At 46.3% G+C, this 17003-nt stretch overlaps 1 gene segment (V, D, J or C); it reads left to right on the top strand.

Moving 5' to 3' along the window:
• The first annotated feature begins 5250 nt into the window (after positions 1-5250).
• LOC115642258 lies at positions 5251-14826 on the top strand. The segment is given in 6 exon segments: positions 5251-5328; positions 5611-5919; positions 9832-9939; positions 13493-13501; positions 13585-13659; positions 14771-14826. Coding segments are annotated over 6 exon segments (603 nt in total).
• The last annotated feature ends 2177 nt before the right edge of the window (positions 14827-17003 follow it).

Genomic DNA, 17003 nt, shown 5'->3' with positions numbered 1-17003 from the left:
AGACCTAGTGCAGGACCCCACTAGTCCTAGTCTGTAGAACCGGGCTGGGAAGCTCACTCCAAAATGCTGTGTAGATTGACCCTTAATGAGTTTTCTTTAAGGAAACTTTTTCTGGCTGTTTTTCTAGCCATGTGCAATCCATTCATCCATCCACCCATCATTCTGCAGTCTCCCTCTGAAATCTTCTAAAATATCTATCATTACTTCGGCACTATCTGTCTACCTCCAAAACGTGTCTTTATATCTTCAGTTATCCCAGAGCCAAGTGTCCCTGGTTCAAACAATTGCAGAAGTTAAAAGGCCAGGAGAGTCCCTGAAGCTGCCTTGCAAGTTCTCTGGCTCCAATTTCACCAAATATTGGATGTAATGGGTCCGGCAAGCTGGTGAGATTGGACTGACCTGGATCGGAGAAGTCAGCACAAATGGGATAGCAACGAACATGCTGCAGTCTCTTCAGCCACGGTTCAGCATCACAAGGGATAACACCAACAACATGGTTCACCTAGAAATGAGGAACTTGCAGGCTGATGACAGTGCAACGTATTACTGTGCTGCCCACTGTATTGCAGGCTAGTACAAGAACCCAGAGGCCAATGTCACTCAATCCACAGCAGAATCCTCAGCATTAGGAGCTTCTATTATTGAGCTGTAAGCCTGGCCCAAGGAATGTTGAGTCAATGGGACTCTTTCTATTGACTTCATTGGTCCTTGACTCAGATCCATTATGTTCATAGATTTTTAAGGCCAGAAGGAGCTATTAGTATATCTAGTCTGATCTTCTCCCTAATCCAGGCCAGAGAATTTCACCTAGTTACCTCTGGATTAAGCCCAGTAATTTGTGTTTGACTAAAGTATCTTCCAGAAAGGCATCCTCTCTTGATTGGAAGACCTTGAGAGATGGAAAATCTGCCATTTCCTTGTTGCAAAAGTTAATCATCCTCCCTGTCAAACATTTGGATTTCTACTTGGAATGTCTGGCTTTAAATTCCAGTCATTGGTTCTTATGTCTTTATCCAGAATGTTAAAAGATCCCTTTAGCTCAGTGGTTCTCAAACTGGGGCCACCACTTGTGTAGGGAAAGCCCCTGGTGAGCCGGACTGGTTTGTTTACCTGCCTCATCTGCAGGTCCAGCTGATTGCAGCTCCGATTGGCCGCGGATCACTGCTCTGGGCCAATGGGGCAGCTGGAAGCGGTGGCCAGTAAGTCCCTTGGCCCACGCTGCTTCCTGCAGCCCCCATTGGCCTGGAGCAGCGAACCGCAGCCAGTGGGAGCCAGGATCAACCAGACCTGTGGACGGGGCAGGTAAATACACCAGCCCGGACCGCCAGGGGCTTTCCCTACACAAGCGACAACCCCAGTTTGAGAGTCACTGCTTTAGTCCCTGATATTTTCTCCCCAGGAAGGTACCTAGCCTGAAACATCAGCAGTCTCTTACCTCTCATAAATTTAATCCTGTGACTAGAGTACTGGAATATGAGTTGGCTTGGCAGAGTTCAATTTTTATTTTACTATAATTTCAGGTATCAATATTTATTTAAGGTTGGTTTTTTTGTTTGCTTTTGTTGTTGTTTTTTATCTAAATGTTCACAGTTGGGGGACTGGACACATTAAATAATAGTAGCTGTTGAGATTAAAAAAGTTAAAGAGTTAAAAACAAATGGTCAACATCCTGTCAAAATATACAAAGTAACTATTCTTAAATCAAACTAAGCTCACAAGCAGCATTTATCTTACTTTGTCTATCTGTAAATTTCAGCTATCATCAACGGAAATATTTTTTATCTGTGTGTGCACAGGAATACAACATTTACTGATAAAAGTCTAATACTTCCAAACGTAACTAGGAGGCAGGAGAATTGGCGTCTATTCTTGTCTCTGCCGTGCATGGGCTGTGTGATCTTGGGAAACTCACAGGAAGGCATGGCAGGAAGGGACCTTCTGGGTCATTGAGTCCAGTTCCTTCTCTCCCAGGCAACCCCATCACATAACCTGGCTCATAAATTCATCAAGCTCCATCTTAAAATGACTTAGTTATTTTGGCCTCACTATCTCTAGTGGGAGGCTGGCCTAGACCCTCACCCCTTTATTTCCCGTCGAAATGTGCCCATGGTCAGTTTGTCTCCATTTGTTCTTTGTGCCCCATTACCCTTAATAGTTCTTCTCCCTCCTCGGTGTTGACCCCCACCCCTGGATGTATTCGTAAGCCTCTGAACTGTCTGTTTTCCCTCCCATTCCTTGTCCGTTTACAGCATAAACTCTTTGGGACAGGGAATATCTATGTACATATCAGTGCCTAGGTACAGGGGGTCACAGTTTCTATTAGGCCCCTAAGTGCTACCATAATTCAAACTAATTCTGTGGGACAAAGCCACACCTTCTGTTGATGTGAATTCTGCTAACATTTCCTTGGTGAAATCTACGATACCTCTTCCTATGGACATTGTTAGTTAGTCACCAGTTATTCATGCAGTACTTACGTGGGGGGCAGCCTCAGATCTTTGAGAGGACGGTATAAGAACCGTTCCCTAGGCAGATGTGGTATAATCTGTCACTAAACAGGTCTCATCCTGGTGTCTAATAATTAGAGATTGGCTTAAACTCTGAAGCAAGAGACTTAACAGCCCATCCAGATTTTCTGTTGCCATTAAGTATGATAATTCTGGACACTTTTCTGCTTTAAGAGTTGAAGGTTGCAGTTTATACACTGGTCTGAGAGCCAGGAGAAAGCCAGGTTCATTTGCAGAACTTTAGTCTGACAGATACCATGTGTGGTTTTAGATGAATCATCTGTGCCTTGGCTTCACCCATCTGCCAAAGGAGGAGAGTAGTTTATATTTGCAGCACTGCCCCAAAGATCTCTTTGTGCAGGATGAAAGTAAAAGGATACATTCCCTGCACAGAAAATTTTACTACATCACATCTAATCTAATGCTTTCCAGAGTGCATCTGACATACTCCACTCTGTCATGCTCCTGTGACTTTTAAGGTTACAGCATTACCCTTATGCAAATGAGGTAGGGCCATTTCCTCTTTAAAACCTCAGTGGGAAATGGCACCAGCAAAAGGAATTTGCTTCCTTTTCCTCCTCAGACGTTCTTTAATCCAAGCAACCATGAGCCCTTTGCTAAGCTTCCTCTTCTCAAGCAGCAATGTTATCAGGTAAGAATGAGCAAAGGCATCTCATGTTGTCTGGAGGATTGGAGCACTCCATTTCCATTCAGATGAGTGGGAATTGGTATTCACATCCCATAGGAGACATACAAATAGTATTAGCAAAGTCAGAGTAGTGGAATTAGTATTAACATGGACATGCTGGTTGATTGTTAGAACAGCAGTATTTCAAACAGCCAGATGAGACAGGGTCTCTCGTGATAGCCCCTATACAAAGCGAGCTGTAAGCACTGTCCCCCCAGTAAGTGCCTAGCTTTGGATTTTCAAAGCCGCCTGGGGGGTTGGCCCCACAATTCCCATCTATATGAGTGGGACTTGGACAGCCGTATGCACTGGCTGGCTTTGAAAGTCTCACCTTGACTAGACAAGGCAGAGTAAGGGTGGGCGTCTGGCAGGGTGGGGGGAATTGTGGGGCAGCTAAAGGACTCATTAATTCTTGCCCTTTATCAGCAGGTGTCTGGTCCTGAAATCCAGTTTGTCCAGTCTGGGGCAGAAATCAAAAAGCCTGGAGAGTCTGTGAAACTGACCTGTAAAGCGTCCGGCTACACATTTAATCAGTACCGAATGAACTGGGTCCGACAGGCTCCCGGGAAAGGACTGGAATGGGTGGCATCCATCAGGACAGATACTTTCGAGACCTTCTATCCCACAAATCTGAAAGGGCGAGCCACCATCAGCGTGGATGTCCCCCTCAGCACAGCGTATTTGCAAATGAACAGCCTGAAATCTGAAGACACCGCTGTGTATTACTGTGCAAGGGGCACAGTGAGAAGAGACACATCCCTGCCATTCATAAACCCCGACAGAAAGGGCTCACTGTTGCTGACAGTGGTATCAAAATGCAGTGCCCCCCAATGCCCTAATGTTACCGCAAATCTAAAGCCCTGATCCTGGAAACACTTACACACATGCTTATCTTTACGCACATGAGTAGTCACATGGGCTGGGCTTCTCTGTGGGAATTAAGGGAGTTAGGCACCCAAATCCTACTGAACTTCACAGGGAGTTATGTGTCCTAATTCCCCTGGGTTCCTTTGCAGTTCCTAGCTCTGAGTTCAATGGAACTAGCCACCTGCATAAGGGAAAGTGTTGATACCTAAGGGTTAGATTCACAAAACCCCCATTCTGCTGCTGCCCAATCCTGTAGGCACCTAAGCTTACCCAGTGCCTGAATTCTCACTGTGAAGTCCACTCAGCCTCGGTGCCAGGCTGGGATTGTGAAAGGAGGCTCAGGGTACTGAGCACATAAATACTGTTTATTTCAGTGTCTAGCATCCTTAAGCTCCTTGGTGCTCCTAGCTTTGTGATCTCCCCATCCACCTACACAGAATCTGAATGCACAGACGCAGAGCCAAGGAGGTGTTGGGAAGAAGGTTCCCCTCGTGTGCAGCGTATTCTAGAACAGGCTGTAAGAAGGGCTCATACACTTTCCTCTGAAGCAGCTGGTGCTGGAGAAAACAGACTGAACGAGATGGACTCTTGGGTTCTACCATTTCTTGGGATTTTTCTCTTGAATTCTGTAACCACTTTTGCCCCCCATCTAGTCCATCCTCAGTGCACCTCAGAACTAGTCCATCTGTTCTTTACAACACAGGGACATGTGTACGTCGTATACGTTCCAACCAGAAGGGCAAAGATTGAAAATAAAGCTTCAGATACGGCAAGGAGCTCTAATAGGACATGTTAGAATTAAATTAAGGTGGAGTGGAGGTTCTTTTTTCCTTCCACCAAGCACAATGGACCTAGGGGAATTAGGTGCTCAAATCCCATTGTACGGCAATGGGTGTTGAGGGCCTAAAGCCTTTTACTCCCCTAGATCTCAAGAGTTGCCTTCTGTGCCTAAGGACGACCGAGCACCATGCAGAAGAACAGACGAGATGAGGCGGCAGAGCAGTGGGACCACGTAACAGAAATAATCAGGCTGACAAGCCGCACTGATGCACCAAGCCAGCCCTTGCTCTTCAGCCTGCGTGACTTTTAAGTCCACTGCACTGTCCACATGCAAATAAAGAAGGGGCATCGTCTGTTTAAAACCTCAGTGACAAAACTCACCTGTGAAGGCCATTTGCTCTCTCTGGCTCCACAGAAGCTGGTGTTTGAGAACAGCAACCATGGCCCCTCTGCTCTGCTTGCTCTTCCTGCTAGCAACTCCAACAGGTGAGCATGTCCAAAAAGATCTATGAATTTCTCCTAAGCAATGTTATGGTAGTCCCCAGCGACCCAGACTGACATCAAAGCCCCATTCCTTGGGCTCTGTGTAGACAGACAGAAACTGGTCTTGCCCTGAGAAGATTAAAATCTAAACAGACAAAGTAGATAAAGGGTGGGAGAAAGACAGGGTTGCTATCAATATTTTACAGAGGGTTGCTTTTTTTTAATTACAAGGGGAAAGGTGGAGAAGGCAAAAGATTCTTAAGTATTTTTCCTGTTTATCCACAGGTGTCCGGTCCCAAATCCAGTTTATTCAGTCTGGGGCAGAAATTAAAAAGCCTGGAGAATCCGTGAAGCTCACCTGCAAAGCATCCGGTTACACATTTACTGACTACTCCATAAGCTGGGTCCGACAGGCTCCGGGGAAAGGTCTGGAGTGGGTAGCAACGATTAGGACTGACAATTTCAACACTTTCTATCCTGAGGCTCTGAAAGGGCGAACCACCATCAGCGTGGACACCTCCATCAGCACAACGTATCTCCAGATGAACAGCCTGAAAACTGAAGACACTGCTGTGTATTACTGTGCAAGACACAGTGAGAAAAAACACATTCATGGCCATTCATATACCCCGCTGAAAGAGGAAGTCATTGCTGACTGTGGCATCAAACATGCAGAGCCCCTAAAATGTCCTATTGTGTCACAGCAAAACTCAGGCCCCTGTCCTGGAAACGCTCACACCCATGCTGACCTTTACTCGCGTGTGTAGCCATATTGGCTGGGATTCTCAATGGGGCTGGAAAAGCCTAGTGTAAGTCATGGCCTCAGAGATATGCACAAGAGAGCTCCTGAAATAGCCTACTCCATGGACAATTGTAAAGGAAGTCACGTAGTTCCCTAAAACAGGGAATCTCCCCTTGGACTCGGAGGTTATATTACCTCTGTTATTGGCACTGGTGCTGCAGCTGCTGGAATGCTGTGTCCACTTCCAGTGGCTGCAGGTCAAGAAGGATGTTGATAGATTGGAGACAGTTCAGAGAAGCGCCACCAGAACGATTAAAGCATTAGACAAACCTGCCTTAGAGTGAGAAACTCCGAGAGCTCAATCTGTTTTATCTCCACAAAGAGAAGATTAACAGGTGACTTGATCACCTTCCAAGTACCTAGATGGGGAAGAGAAATTGGATAACGGGCCCTTCATTGCAGCAGACAAAGGTACAACAGGATCCAGCGCTGGAACCTGAAGCTAGGCAATGTCCAGCTGCAAATAAGGGGATGTTTTTAAATTGATATTTAGGTGAATGAACCGTTGGAACAACTTATCCAGGGTCATGGTGGATTCTCCATCACTAGCAATTATCGTCTCTATGATTCTATGTCTTTTAGAAAATAAATAAATGAAAAATCCGACAAGGGAGATTTAGGTTAGATATCAGGGGAAAGAAACTTTCTAAGGATAAGCATATCTAGCTATCCCAGGGTGTCTCAAACAGGGGTCACTGCTTGTGTAGGGAAAGCCCCTGGCGGGCCGGGCCGGTGTGTTTACCTGCCCCATCCACAAGTCCGGCTGATCGCGGCTCCCACTGACCGCAGTTTGCTGCTCCGGGTCATTGGGGGCTGCTGGAATCGGCGGCCACTAAGTCCCTTGGCCCACGTCGTGTCCAGCAGCTCCTGTTGGCCTGGAGCAGTGGTCCGTGGACAGCGGGAGCCGCGATTGGCCGGACCTGCAGGCAGAGTAGGTAAACAAACCAGCCCGGCCTGCCAGGGGCTTTCCCTGCACAAGTGGCCACCCCTGTTTGAGAAACTTTGAACTATCAGCATTGGAACCAGTTACCTAGGGAGGTTATGAAATCCCCATCACTGGAGATTTTTAAGAACCGATGAGGAAAGCCTCCACTAGGGGTGGTCTAGGCATATCTAATCATGCCTCGGTCACCCGGCTATATGACCTCTTGAAGTCGCTCATCCTGCCCTACCTTTCTAGGATTCTCTGACTTTTTTGTTTTCTGTGACTGAAGCAGAAGACAAGTCAGAATATTTCACTTCCTTTAGTGACTTTCTGCAGTGGAGGATCTCATTAAGGTATTTGCATTGGACTGAATCACTGTGGAATCCCATATCTCTAGCATAGTGATACAGGCTGGTGACTTCAGTTGTCAGGCTACTGATGTGCAAATGCCCCAGGTTATTGGAGGCGTCTCTGGAGATGGTGAATTGAGGTAATATGGGGTACCTGCACTATCTATACTGGAGAACCACTGCAGTCCCTTCCCAGGAGCATGACAAATCCAATCCAGCCAGTTGTTACTGATGAAGAAGCCAGAGGCCTTAGAGGACAGACTTACAGAGTCTCCAGGTTTTTTCACATCCCCTCCAAACTCTACCAGCTGTGCCTGTGACTGGGCACCTGGGGACGGGGGGAACATCTGGCATTTTTAAAGGGTAAAGTCAATGGAACTGGATACCCCACTCCCTAAGTCCCTTTTGATAAATACCAGTCAACATTCACGTGAGCCCTGCTCCAAACCCCACTCAGACCAATGGAAGTCCTCCACTTGCCTTTCGTGAACTTTGCACTAGGCCCACAATGCGCAATATTGCCAAATATCCCTATAAAATGCAGGAAACCATAATACCTTTAAAGGCCACTAGACTGAAGAGACAATTCAGCCAAAATATGTTGTTGATGCTGGATAAAGAGCTCATGTTGTCTAGACATTCGCTGCCCAGACATTTTCTTGTGCCCTAGCCATGCAGGTGCACAGATAGTAAAGGACTTTGGCAGGGCATTAAGGATATGAATTTGCAGCTCTTCTTTTCATAAGCCATGTTTTAGCTCTAGCCCTCAAGCTGTTTTGGGTATTTCTATTGATCCCACACATCGCCTCTGCTTAGACATGTTAGACGTCCTCAAGTCAGCAGAGTTAGATGAAATATACCATAGAATACTTAGGGAACTGGCCAAAGAGATCTTAGCCATTAACCATTATCTCTGAGAACTCGGAGGAGGACAGGAAAGAACCCAGAGGACTGGAAGAGGGCAAGTGGTACCTCTCAATAAAAAGAGGAATAAGGGAAACCGAAGAATTATAAACTACTAAACTTAACTTCTGTACCCAGAAAGAATGGAGCAAATAATCAATTATCAAGTATCTAGAAGATCAGGTGACAAGTAGCAGTTAAAATGGATTTGTCAAGAACAAATTGTGTCAAACTCACCTCATATCCTCCTTTGACAGAGTAAGAAGATTTGTGGATGGGTGAGGGAGAGGTGGAAGCAGTAGGTGTGGTATATCTCAGTTTCAGTAAGAAATGTGATGCCATCCCAGGCGCCTTCTCATAAACCAACTAGGGAAATATAGTCTGGGTGAACCTACCATAAGGTAGGTGCACAACTAGTTAGAAAATGTACTCAGACAGTAGTTATCAATGATTTGCAGTCAAACTGAGAGGGAATATCGAGTGGGTTCCCACAGGGATCTCTCCTGGGTCTGGTTCTATTCAATAGCTCCATAAGTGACTTGGATAATGGCAGAGAGAGTGCATTATAAAGTTTGCAGATGACACCAATCTGGGAGGGGTTGCAAGCACTGTAGAAACAAGATTAGAATTCAGAATGATCTTGACAAACCAGATACATAGTCTGAAATACATTGGCTGCATCCACATTCACTGCCTGTGTATCTTAACCTGGCAGCGAAAGGCTCTGGCAGGGGGAGGAGCAGTAAATTCCTTCCCAACCCCAAATATCAGTCAGTTGGACCCTGAGCATGTGGGCAAGACCCAGCAGCCAGACACCTGGGAAAGAATTCTCTGTAGTAACTCAGAGCCCTCCCGGTGTTGTGTCCCATCACTGGCCATTGGGGATATTAGCTACCAGCAATTGCAGATGTGCCTGCAGTGGCATGTGACCATCTCATCATACCCCAACCCCCATAAGCTTATCAAGCTCGGTCTTGAAACCAGTTGGGTTTTTTGTCCTCCCTCCTTTTTAGTATTAATTCTGGCTGAGATTTTCAAAGCCACCTCAAGGCATTTTGATGCCTGGTTTATATTAGGAAGAAAGGCAATTTGGAAAATCTTAACCTGGAAACCTAACTCCTATTGTTACCTCATCATCCCTCTCTCCGTCCTATCCATTTGTTTGCTGCCTGGCTTTAAAGGCTTTTTGAACTGCCTCATGCAAATTAAGCAGAGCAACTTCTCTTTTCAAGAGCCAGAGAACTTCTCCTTCTCTGGCACACCCCAAGTACCCTACTTTGGGCTGTGTATCTTCATCTGTTCCAGTAGATTTCTGATTCACAAATACATACCATGTGTTTCATTTTTCTTTTCCTGCTGGCAGCTTTCTCAGGTAAGAACCTCAGAGGCACCTGGGATAAAAGAAGGAAACAAATACAGCCAAAGGGAACATTCAGTTCAATCTTTGATCCTCCAGAGCACTGAAGAACGTGCTTAGATGCTTTGCTGAATCCTAGTCTCAATCTTTAATATTTGTCTATTTGCAGGTGTCTGGTCACAAATCCAGTTAATCCAGTCTGGAGCAGAAGTTAAAAAGCCAGGAGACTCTGCAAAACTCTCCTGCAAAGTGTCTGGCTACACGTACACTAGCCACGGTATGCACTGGGCAAGGAAGGCTCCAGGAAAAGGACTGGAATGGGTCTCTTCAGTTACTAACGGGGCTGGTGACACCACATACTACACAGACTCGGTTAAAGGACGATTCATCATCTCCAGAGACAACACCCAGAACCTGCTGTTCTTGCAAATGACTGGGCTGAAGCCTGAGGACACAGCTGTGTACTACTGTGCCAGATGGGGTGGCCACAGTGACGGAGAACGTACCCTTGTACATTCAAAAACTCCTTAGTGGGAGATTCCAGTTCATCTCCAGGCCGCCTGATGGCGGCCGGCGTCTACATTACCTGGCATCCCCTAAAGACATCACCACAGCTGAGGGTGACATCTGTCCTACATGCAAAGACATCTGCAGTGGATAAAACATCATTTGCTGGGCTAATGCCAGAATGCTTTTCTCTCCTGCTGAACATTTCAAACTTTCCCTTTATTGAAATTTTCAGGAGAAAAATTCAACTCTCCATCAACGAAAAGGTTTATTTATCTTTGAGGAAAGTGGACCCTTTCTGCAAACATCTTTGTCTAGTCAAAAACCCAATTCCCTTAAAGTTTTGATGGAAAGATTTTGGCCTTTTTCCATGGAAGGATTCTGCTTCAGTAAGACAAGGAGCAGACAGACAGACAGACATGTGTGCATGTTTATATTATTCTTACCTCTTCTACCTACTTCCCCAGACCTACCGCTTTCTTTGTGTCCTTCACCTCTTGCATCTTTCCTTTGACCAAGTCCCTGATCCTGCAAGTGGAAGTCAACAGGGCTCCAGAATCTGAAGGACTGAGATCAAGGCCCTGATTTAGCAAAGCACTCTCCTTAGCATTTCCAAAGGAGACCAAGGGTCCGTCTTCAGGGGGATAAAAGCACCAGGGCACAACCCTGGCTGGTCTGGGTCAGCTGGCTGGGGCCACAGGACTAAAAATTGCTGTGTAGATGTTGGGGCTGGGACTGGAGCCTGAGCTCTGAGACCCTCCATCCTCGCAGGGTCCCAGAGCTCACGCCCAGCCTGAGACTCAGCATCTACACAGCAATTTTTCAGTCCCAGAGCCTGAGTCAGCTGACCCAAGCTAGCAGTGGATTTATTCCTGTGTAGACAAACCCAAATAGAATCAGAAACCCAGATCCTATTGACCATAAGAGTTGAATTCTGGTTCAGACAATGGTCCACCTTGTCCGGTATCCTGTCTCTGACAGGGCCAACACCAGAGCTTCAAGGGGAGTGTACGTAACATAGAAATTATGCAGTGCTGCATCCCTGTCTTCCGCTCCAAGCTTCAAGTTGTCAGAGATTTAGGGTCATTGCATCCCTGAGCATCTCAGCTAAGAGCCATTGATGGACTTATCCATGAATGTATCCATTTTTAACCCTGTTTAATTTTGGCCGTCATACCATCCCATGGAAAGAAGTTCCACAGGTTAGCTGTGTGTTACATGGAAAAGTACTTCCTCTTCTCTCGCATTAAACCTGCTGCTTATTAATTTCCTCTCAAACACAGTGGGATTTGGCAGTGCACCTCCTTTCTGACCTTTGAAAATCCCAACTATTGCTAAAATCACTGCTTCAAAAGGAAGATATTTGTCTGTCTTGTCTCTTTAGGCCAGGATTTTCAAAGGTACCAAAGGGAGTTAGGCCCCCTGTCTACTTATGGGATTTGGGCATTTAGCTGCCTTAGACTTCCTTGCAAACCCTAACCTTAAATTTTAAGGGGCAAAATTTCAAAGGCCCAAATTGCATTGGAAAAAAAAATCCATGTCAATTGGCTGCTTATCCCCTATTCATGCCTTTGACAAGGCTCCCTAAGCTCCTCATAGTAGGTTCGTTTGAGGGGTGCACACAGCACCTCGCACACTGGGGTCTCTGGTTTGGTTGAGGGCCCTGGGCACTATTGATCTGCCCCCTCCAAAACTTTTGTTGCTCCTCAAGTAACTTGACTTGGTACTTTATCATTCCCTTTTCTCTACAGCACATGAGAGCAGCGGAGACACCTGGTGGGACTGTAGTTCACAAGGAAGTCCAGGCCACAGGGAATTAGACTGGGTCTTTCAAAGGCAGAGTTCTCAAACCAGGGTGGCTGTTTGTGTAGAGAAAGCCCATGGTGGCCGGGCCAGTGTGTTTATCTGCCCCATCCGCGGTCCGGCTGATCGCGGCTCCCACTGGCCGCGGATCACTGCTCTGGGCCAATGGGAGCTGCTGGAAGCGGCAGGGGCCAAGGGACTTACTGACCCCGCTTCCAGCAGCTCCCACTGGCCTGGAGCAGGGATCTGCTGCCAGTGGGAGCTGCGATCAGCCAGACCTGCAGAAGGGGCAGGTAAACACACTGGCCTGGCCGCCAGGGGCTTTCCCTACACAAGTGGTGACCCCTGTTTGAGAAACACTGATTTAAAGGGAATTAGGGGAATTCAACCACAAACTACCTTGAATTTGAGAGAAGCACCTTTTGAAAATCCATCCTGAAACCTAAACCACACAAAGATCTAAGCACATGAGGCCTGATCTCTAAAGCACACCAATGTACTGCACATTGATTGGCTGTAATGTGCACACATGTTCTGTAGTGCACTGTAATGTAGTACTATCCTCCATGAACGTATCTAGTTCTTTTCTGAAGTCTATAACAAGGTTCAAAAAAGAGCTAGACAAGTCCATGGAGGATAGGTCCCTCAGTGGCTATTAGCCAGGTTGGGCAGGGGTGGTGTCTGTAGCCTCTATCTGCCAGAAGCTGGGAATGGGCAACAGGGGATGGATCACTTGATGATTCCCTGATCTGTTCATTCTCTCTGGGACACCAGGCACTGGCCACTGTCAGAAGACAGGATACTGGGCTAGATGTACCTTTGTCTGAGCCAGTGTGGCTGTTTTTATGTTCTTACTGTTTCAAACAGAAATGAGACCCCTGCAGAGCACATTACTCCACCCTGTAGACAAAGCTTCTAGTTAAATCTACTCATACAAACAGTCTCATTTCATTAGTAAGATTACTGACATGCCCGAAGTGCAGCACATTGCTAAATCTCTGTAGAACAGAGAGAACGGATGGTCCGGTGGTTATAACTCACCTGGAATTTGGGAGATGTTGCTTCAACTCCTTGCTCTGGTACCAAGTTTCTGTGACCTTGAGCAGGTCACTGACACTCAGTGCCTCAGTTTCCCCACCTATACAATAAGCATAACCCCTCCTATTTCAAAGACGTGCTGGGAGGATAAATGAATTACAGATCGTGAGGTGATCAGATTCTACAGTGATGGGGCCATACAAATAGTGGAGAGAGAAATTTGGGGCACACCTCACTCCCTGGCCCGGAGTGCATGGACCTCTCTGAGTTTATCATGCACGTTCCCAGCCTTACACCTCCTGAGTAGCTGGTTTTATACATTGGAGGGTGGCGCAGCCTCTATATGCAAATGAGGAGGGAGCCCCTTTTCCCTGTCAAAAAGCAGTGACTGGCCCTTTGCAGCAGTCACTGTTCTGCTACAGCAGGGGTGCTGAGAAGAATAGCCATGAACTGTTGGGTCAGTTTTCTCCTCTTGTTGGCAGCTGTCCCAGGTAGGTGAATTTCACTGGGACAAGGCGCATGGGGGAAACCAGAACTAGCCACAAGGATTCTCACCCGGCTTCTTTCTCCACAGGGGTGAAGGCTCAAATCCAGCTGGTCCAGCCTGGTGCAGAGGTGAAGAAGCCGGGGGAGTCTGTGAAGGTGTCCTGTAAAGGCTCTGGTTACACATTCACTAGCTATGCAATCAGCTGGGTTCAGCACATTCCCGGGAAAGGGCTGTTTGATATCGGCTGGATTAGCACCTATACAGGGAGAATTTTGAAGGGAAAGTCACCATGACTGTGGACAAGCCCCTCAGCACAGCCTTTCTGCAAGTGAGCAGCCTGAGGGCTGAAGACACTGCAGTGTATTATTGTGCCAGACACACCCCCATAGAGAAACCTCATTCGGGGTCATTCAGAAAAGGGAACTGGATTAAATTTACAGCCAGTGGGATGGCAAGGAGCAGGTGTCTCTTCCTCCAGTGAAATGCCAGAGCTACATACACAGACCCACTCCCGTCCACAGGGAACAGTTATAAGCATGATGCAGAAGGGCACAATACAGACACTGCAGTGAGCTGGGTGCTGGGCACTACCAACACAGTCTCTATTTGTATCGTCGCAGCAGTGAGGAGCCCCAGGCCCCAATGAGGAGCCTTGTGCTCAGCACTGCCCCAGGCCAGCCCAGGAGCAGGGCAAACAGTGCCGGGCAGTGCAGTCAACGGTTTTAGTTTCTTTTACTTTGCCAGTAATGAATAAAAACAACCAAAACCAACCCAGGGTTTAATAAACTGGATAACGAAACAAGTGACAAATAATGTAGCTACTGAACAGAGACACACGTCCCAGAGGATGGCAGCAACGTTCCACCAAAGCTTTAAAATGCAGGATCTTTTTGGAGAGACAGTGCGTGAAGGGAGACCTTTGAGTGCACCAGCTTCTGTTGGGGAAAAGCTGTCAGGCTACACAGAGCTGAGCTGAAGCAAGGCCCGGTGTAGCTGGGAAGCTTGTCTCTCTCGCCAGCAGCAGTTGATCAGTAATAGGTATCACCTCACCCACCTCATGTCTCCAATATCCTGGGACTCACATGGCTACAACAGTGCTGCAAACAATGGACTATCTCTTTTCACATTTTATCAGCCTCTGTCCTGCATTGCAACTCGTATCTTCAGCGCCAGATCCAACTTCCCAGGTGGCTTCCTGCTTCATGCGGGGGCAGTGCTACTGCTACGGATCCAGAGGCAAACGTTTTCCCATGAATTTTCTCCCTTTACCCAGGTCATTCCAAGCCATCGTACAAGAACTGGGGGCAGTCAAAGAAATTGAAAAGGTGAGCAGGTATTTACGCATGACACACGATGTAACTAAACTGTGGAATTTATTAATAAGACAGGTTTCAAAGTAGCAGCCGTGTTAGTCTGTATCCACACAAAGAACAGGAGTACTTGTGGCACCTTAGAGACTAACAAATTTATTTCAGCATGAGCTTTCGTGAGCTACAGCTCTCTTCTTTGGATGCACAGAATGGAACACACAGACAGGAGATATTTATACAGACAGAGAACATGAAAAGGTGGAAGTATGCATACCAACAGGAAGAGTCTAATCAATTGAGATGAGCTATCAGCAGCAGCAGAAAAAAAACTTTTGAAGTGATAATTAAGATGACCCATAGAAGGTGTGAGGAGAACTTAACATAGGGAAATAGATTCAATTAGTGTCATGACCCAACCATCCCCAGTAGCTCTTTAAGCCTGAGTTAATTGTATCTAATTTCTCTTTGTTATCCTGGGGTGTCTGCTTGTGGCTAAACATTAAAATAACTTCTCACCACTTTAAAAAATCCCTTTCCTAGGTCAGAAAACACGGTTATTTCTTTGCACACTGTGTCGGTTGGTTAATTTGAGTGTCTCATCACATTTTACATCCTGGTTCATTTGTGTGAGAACAGGTGTTGAGAGAATTCTGGGAATGTCCCACACTGGAATAAGCCTGTCTTAAAAAACAAAAAATCAAGGGCTGGAAAAAATGTCTGAAAATGAGGGATTTAGGGAACTCAGCCTGTTTAGTTTATCAAAAAGGAGATTGAGAGATGACCTGGTGACTCTTGGGAAGAAAATACCAGGGACCAAAGGGCTCCTGAATCTGTTAGAGAAAGTCACAACAAGAACCAATGTAGGAAGTTAAAGCCAGCCACATTTAAACTGGAAATAAACCACAACTTTTTAGCGGTGACAACTGGAACAAACTATCGAGGGAAGTGGCAGACTCTTGGGCCTGTGATAAATCTGTGAATCTGTTCATGGAAGAGCCCATTGTAATATTCATCTACTAGCGCAAACTCCAGGCCTGCTTTAATCCACACAAGAGAATAATGGTCTACTACTGGTGCCAACCAAGGAAACAGCTCCTTTTATATGTAGGTTCAATTCCCAGCAGAGCTTGTCAGAAAATAGAGTGTTTTGTTTTGTTTCCCTGCAGAAAAATGCCAATGAAAACAAAACAAAAAGTGTAACTTTTTCAACAAAAATCAAAACTGTTGGCCAATGTTTTTGAGGAAAACATTACTGAGGAAAGTAGAAAAATTTCCAGAGAGCCCACACATTTTTCATGGAAACTTTTGTTTTAATCAAGAAGTCAATTTTCTATAAAAAAAAAATTGAGAGGGAAAGTTGGGACAAGCTTTCATCCCTCATTGAGCAAGGATCCATGAAGATGGCTGGTAATATGTGCATTGTCTATAGTCAGATGTTTTCTCCTCAATACTCAGCCTCTTGGATTTGGGGATTTGATGGTATTTGGACATCTCAGCTCCCTTTAGGCACTATAGTAAGAGGAGGCCTTGAGATATAAGCCTTGGTATCAGAGGCCTGGTTTGAGGCCTAAGGCCTGAACTAAGGTAATGGTCAAGACTTTGCTAACATAAAGCAAAGTGAAGCTGTGAGCCAGAGGCAGGCCCTGCTCACAGAAGCTGCCAAGGAAAGGGCTGATGCTGCAGAAAGAGACACCTAAAAGGTACTGAACACCAGATATAAGAACATTCACATACTTGTACAGTCCACACAGATAACAAGGAACAGGCTGACTCATCCCAATTACAGGGGCAAAAGGGTAATATGATGGATAGAGTTGTTTAGTTCAAACCAACATGTACAAGGTGAGAGGTGGCACCTTACTGCGTAGAGGGGTTGTACCTGGCTATGTACAGGGGCTGCACCTCAATACGTCAGGAGTGATGTGTAACTTGTTTGTATCTGTGTATAACAATGCATCCCTGGGGCAGTGACTTTGTCCAGCCGAGGGGGCAGTGAAAAGTCCCACCACTGACTGAGCTGAGTCCATTGCCAGGGAGTACATCAGTACTGGCTAGCTGCACCTTAGCAGCACCTTGGACTTCGTTTGCCGGGGAGCTGGAGACTGTTTCTCTTCGACAATAAACCTGGTCAAGGTGCCTTCGTACCTTACTAGAGTCTGTGGTCACTGGGGGTTCTCTCGGGGTCTACTGGGTCAG

The sequence above is a fragment of the Gopherus evgoodei genome, unplaced genomic scaffold (assembly GCF_007399415.2).
Source record: "Gopherus evgoodei ecotype Sinaloan lineage unplaced genomic scaffold, rGopEvg1_v1.p scaffold_39_arrow_ctg1, whole genome shotgun sequence".
Classification (NCBI taxonomy): Eukaryota; Metazoa; Chordata; order Testudines; family Testudinidae; genus Gopherus; species Gopherus evgoodei.
The sequence above is the reverse complement of the archived record's forward strand: the minus strand, read 5'-3'. Positions and strand labels throughout refer to the sequence as shown.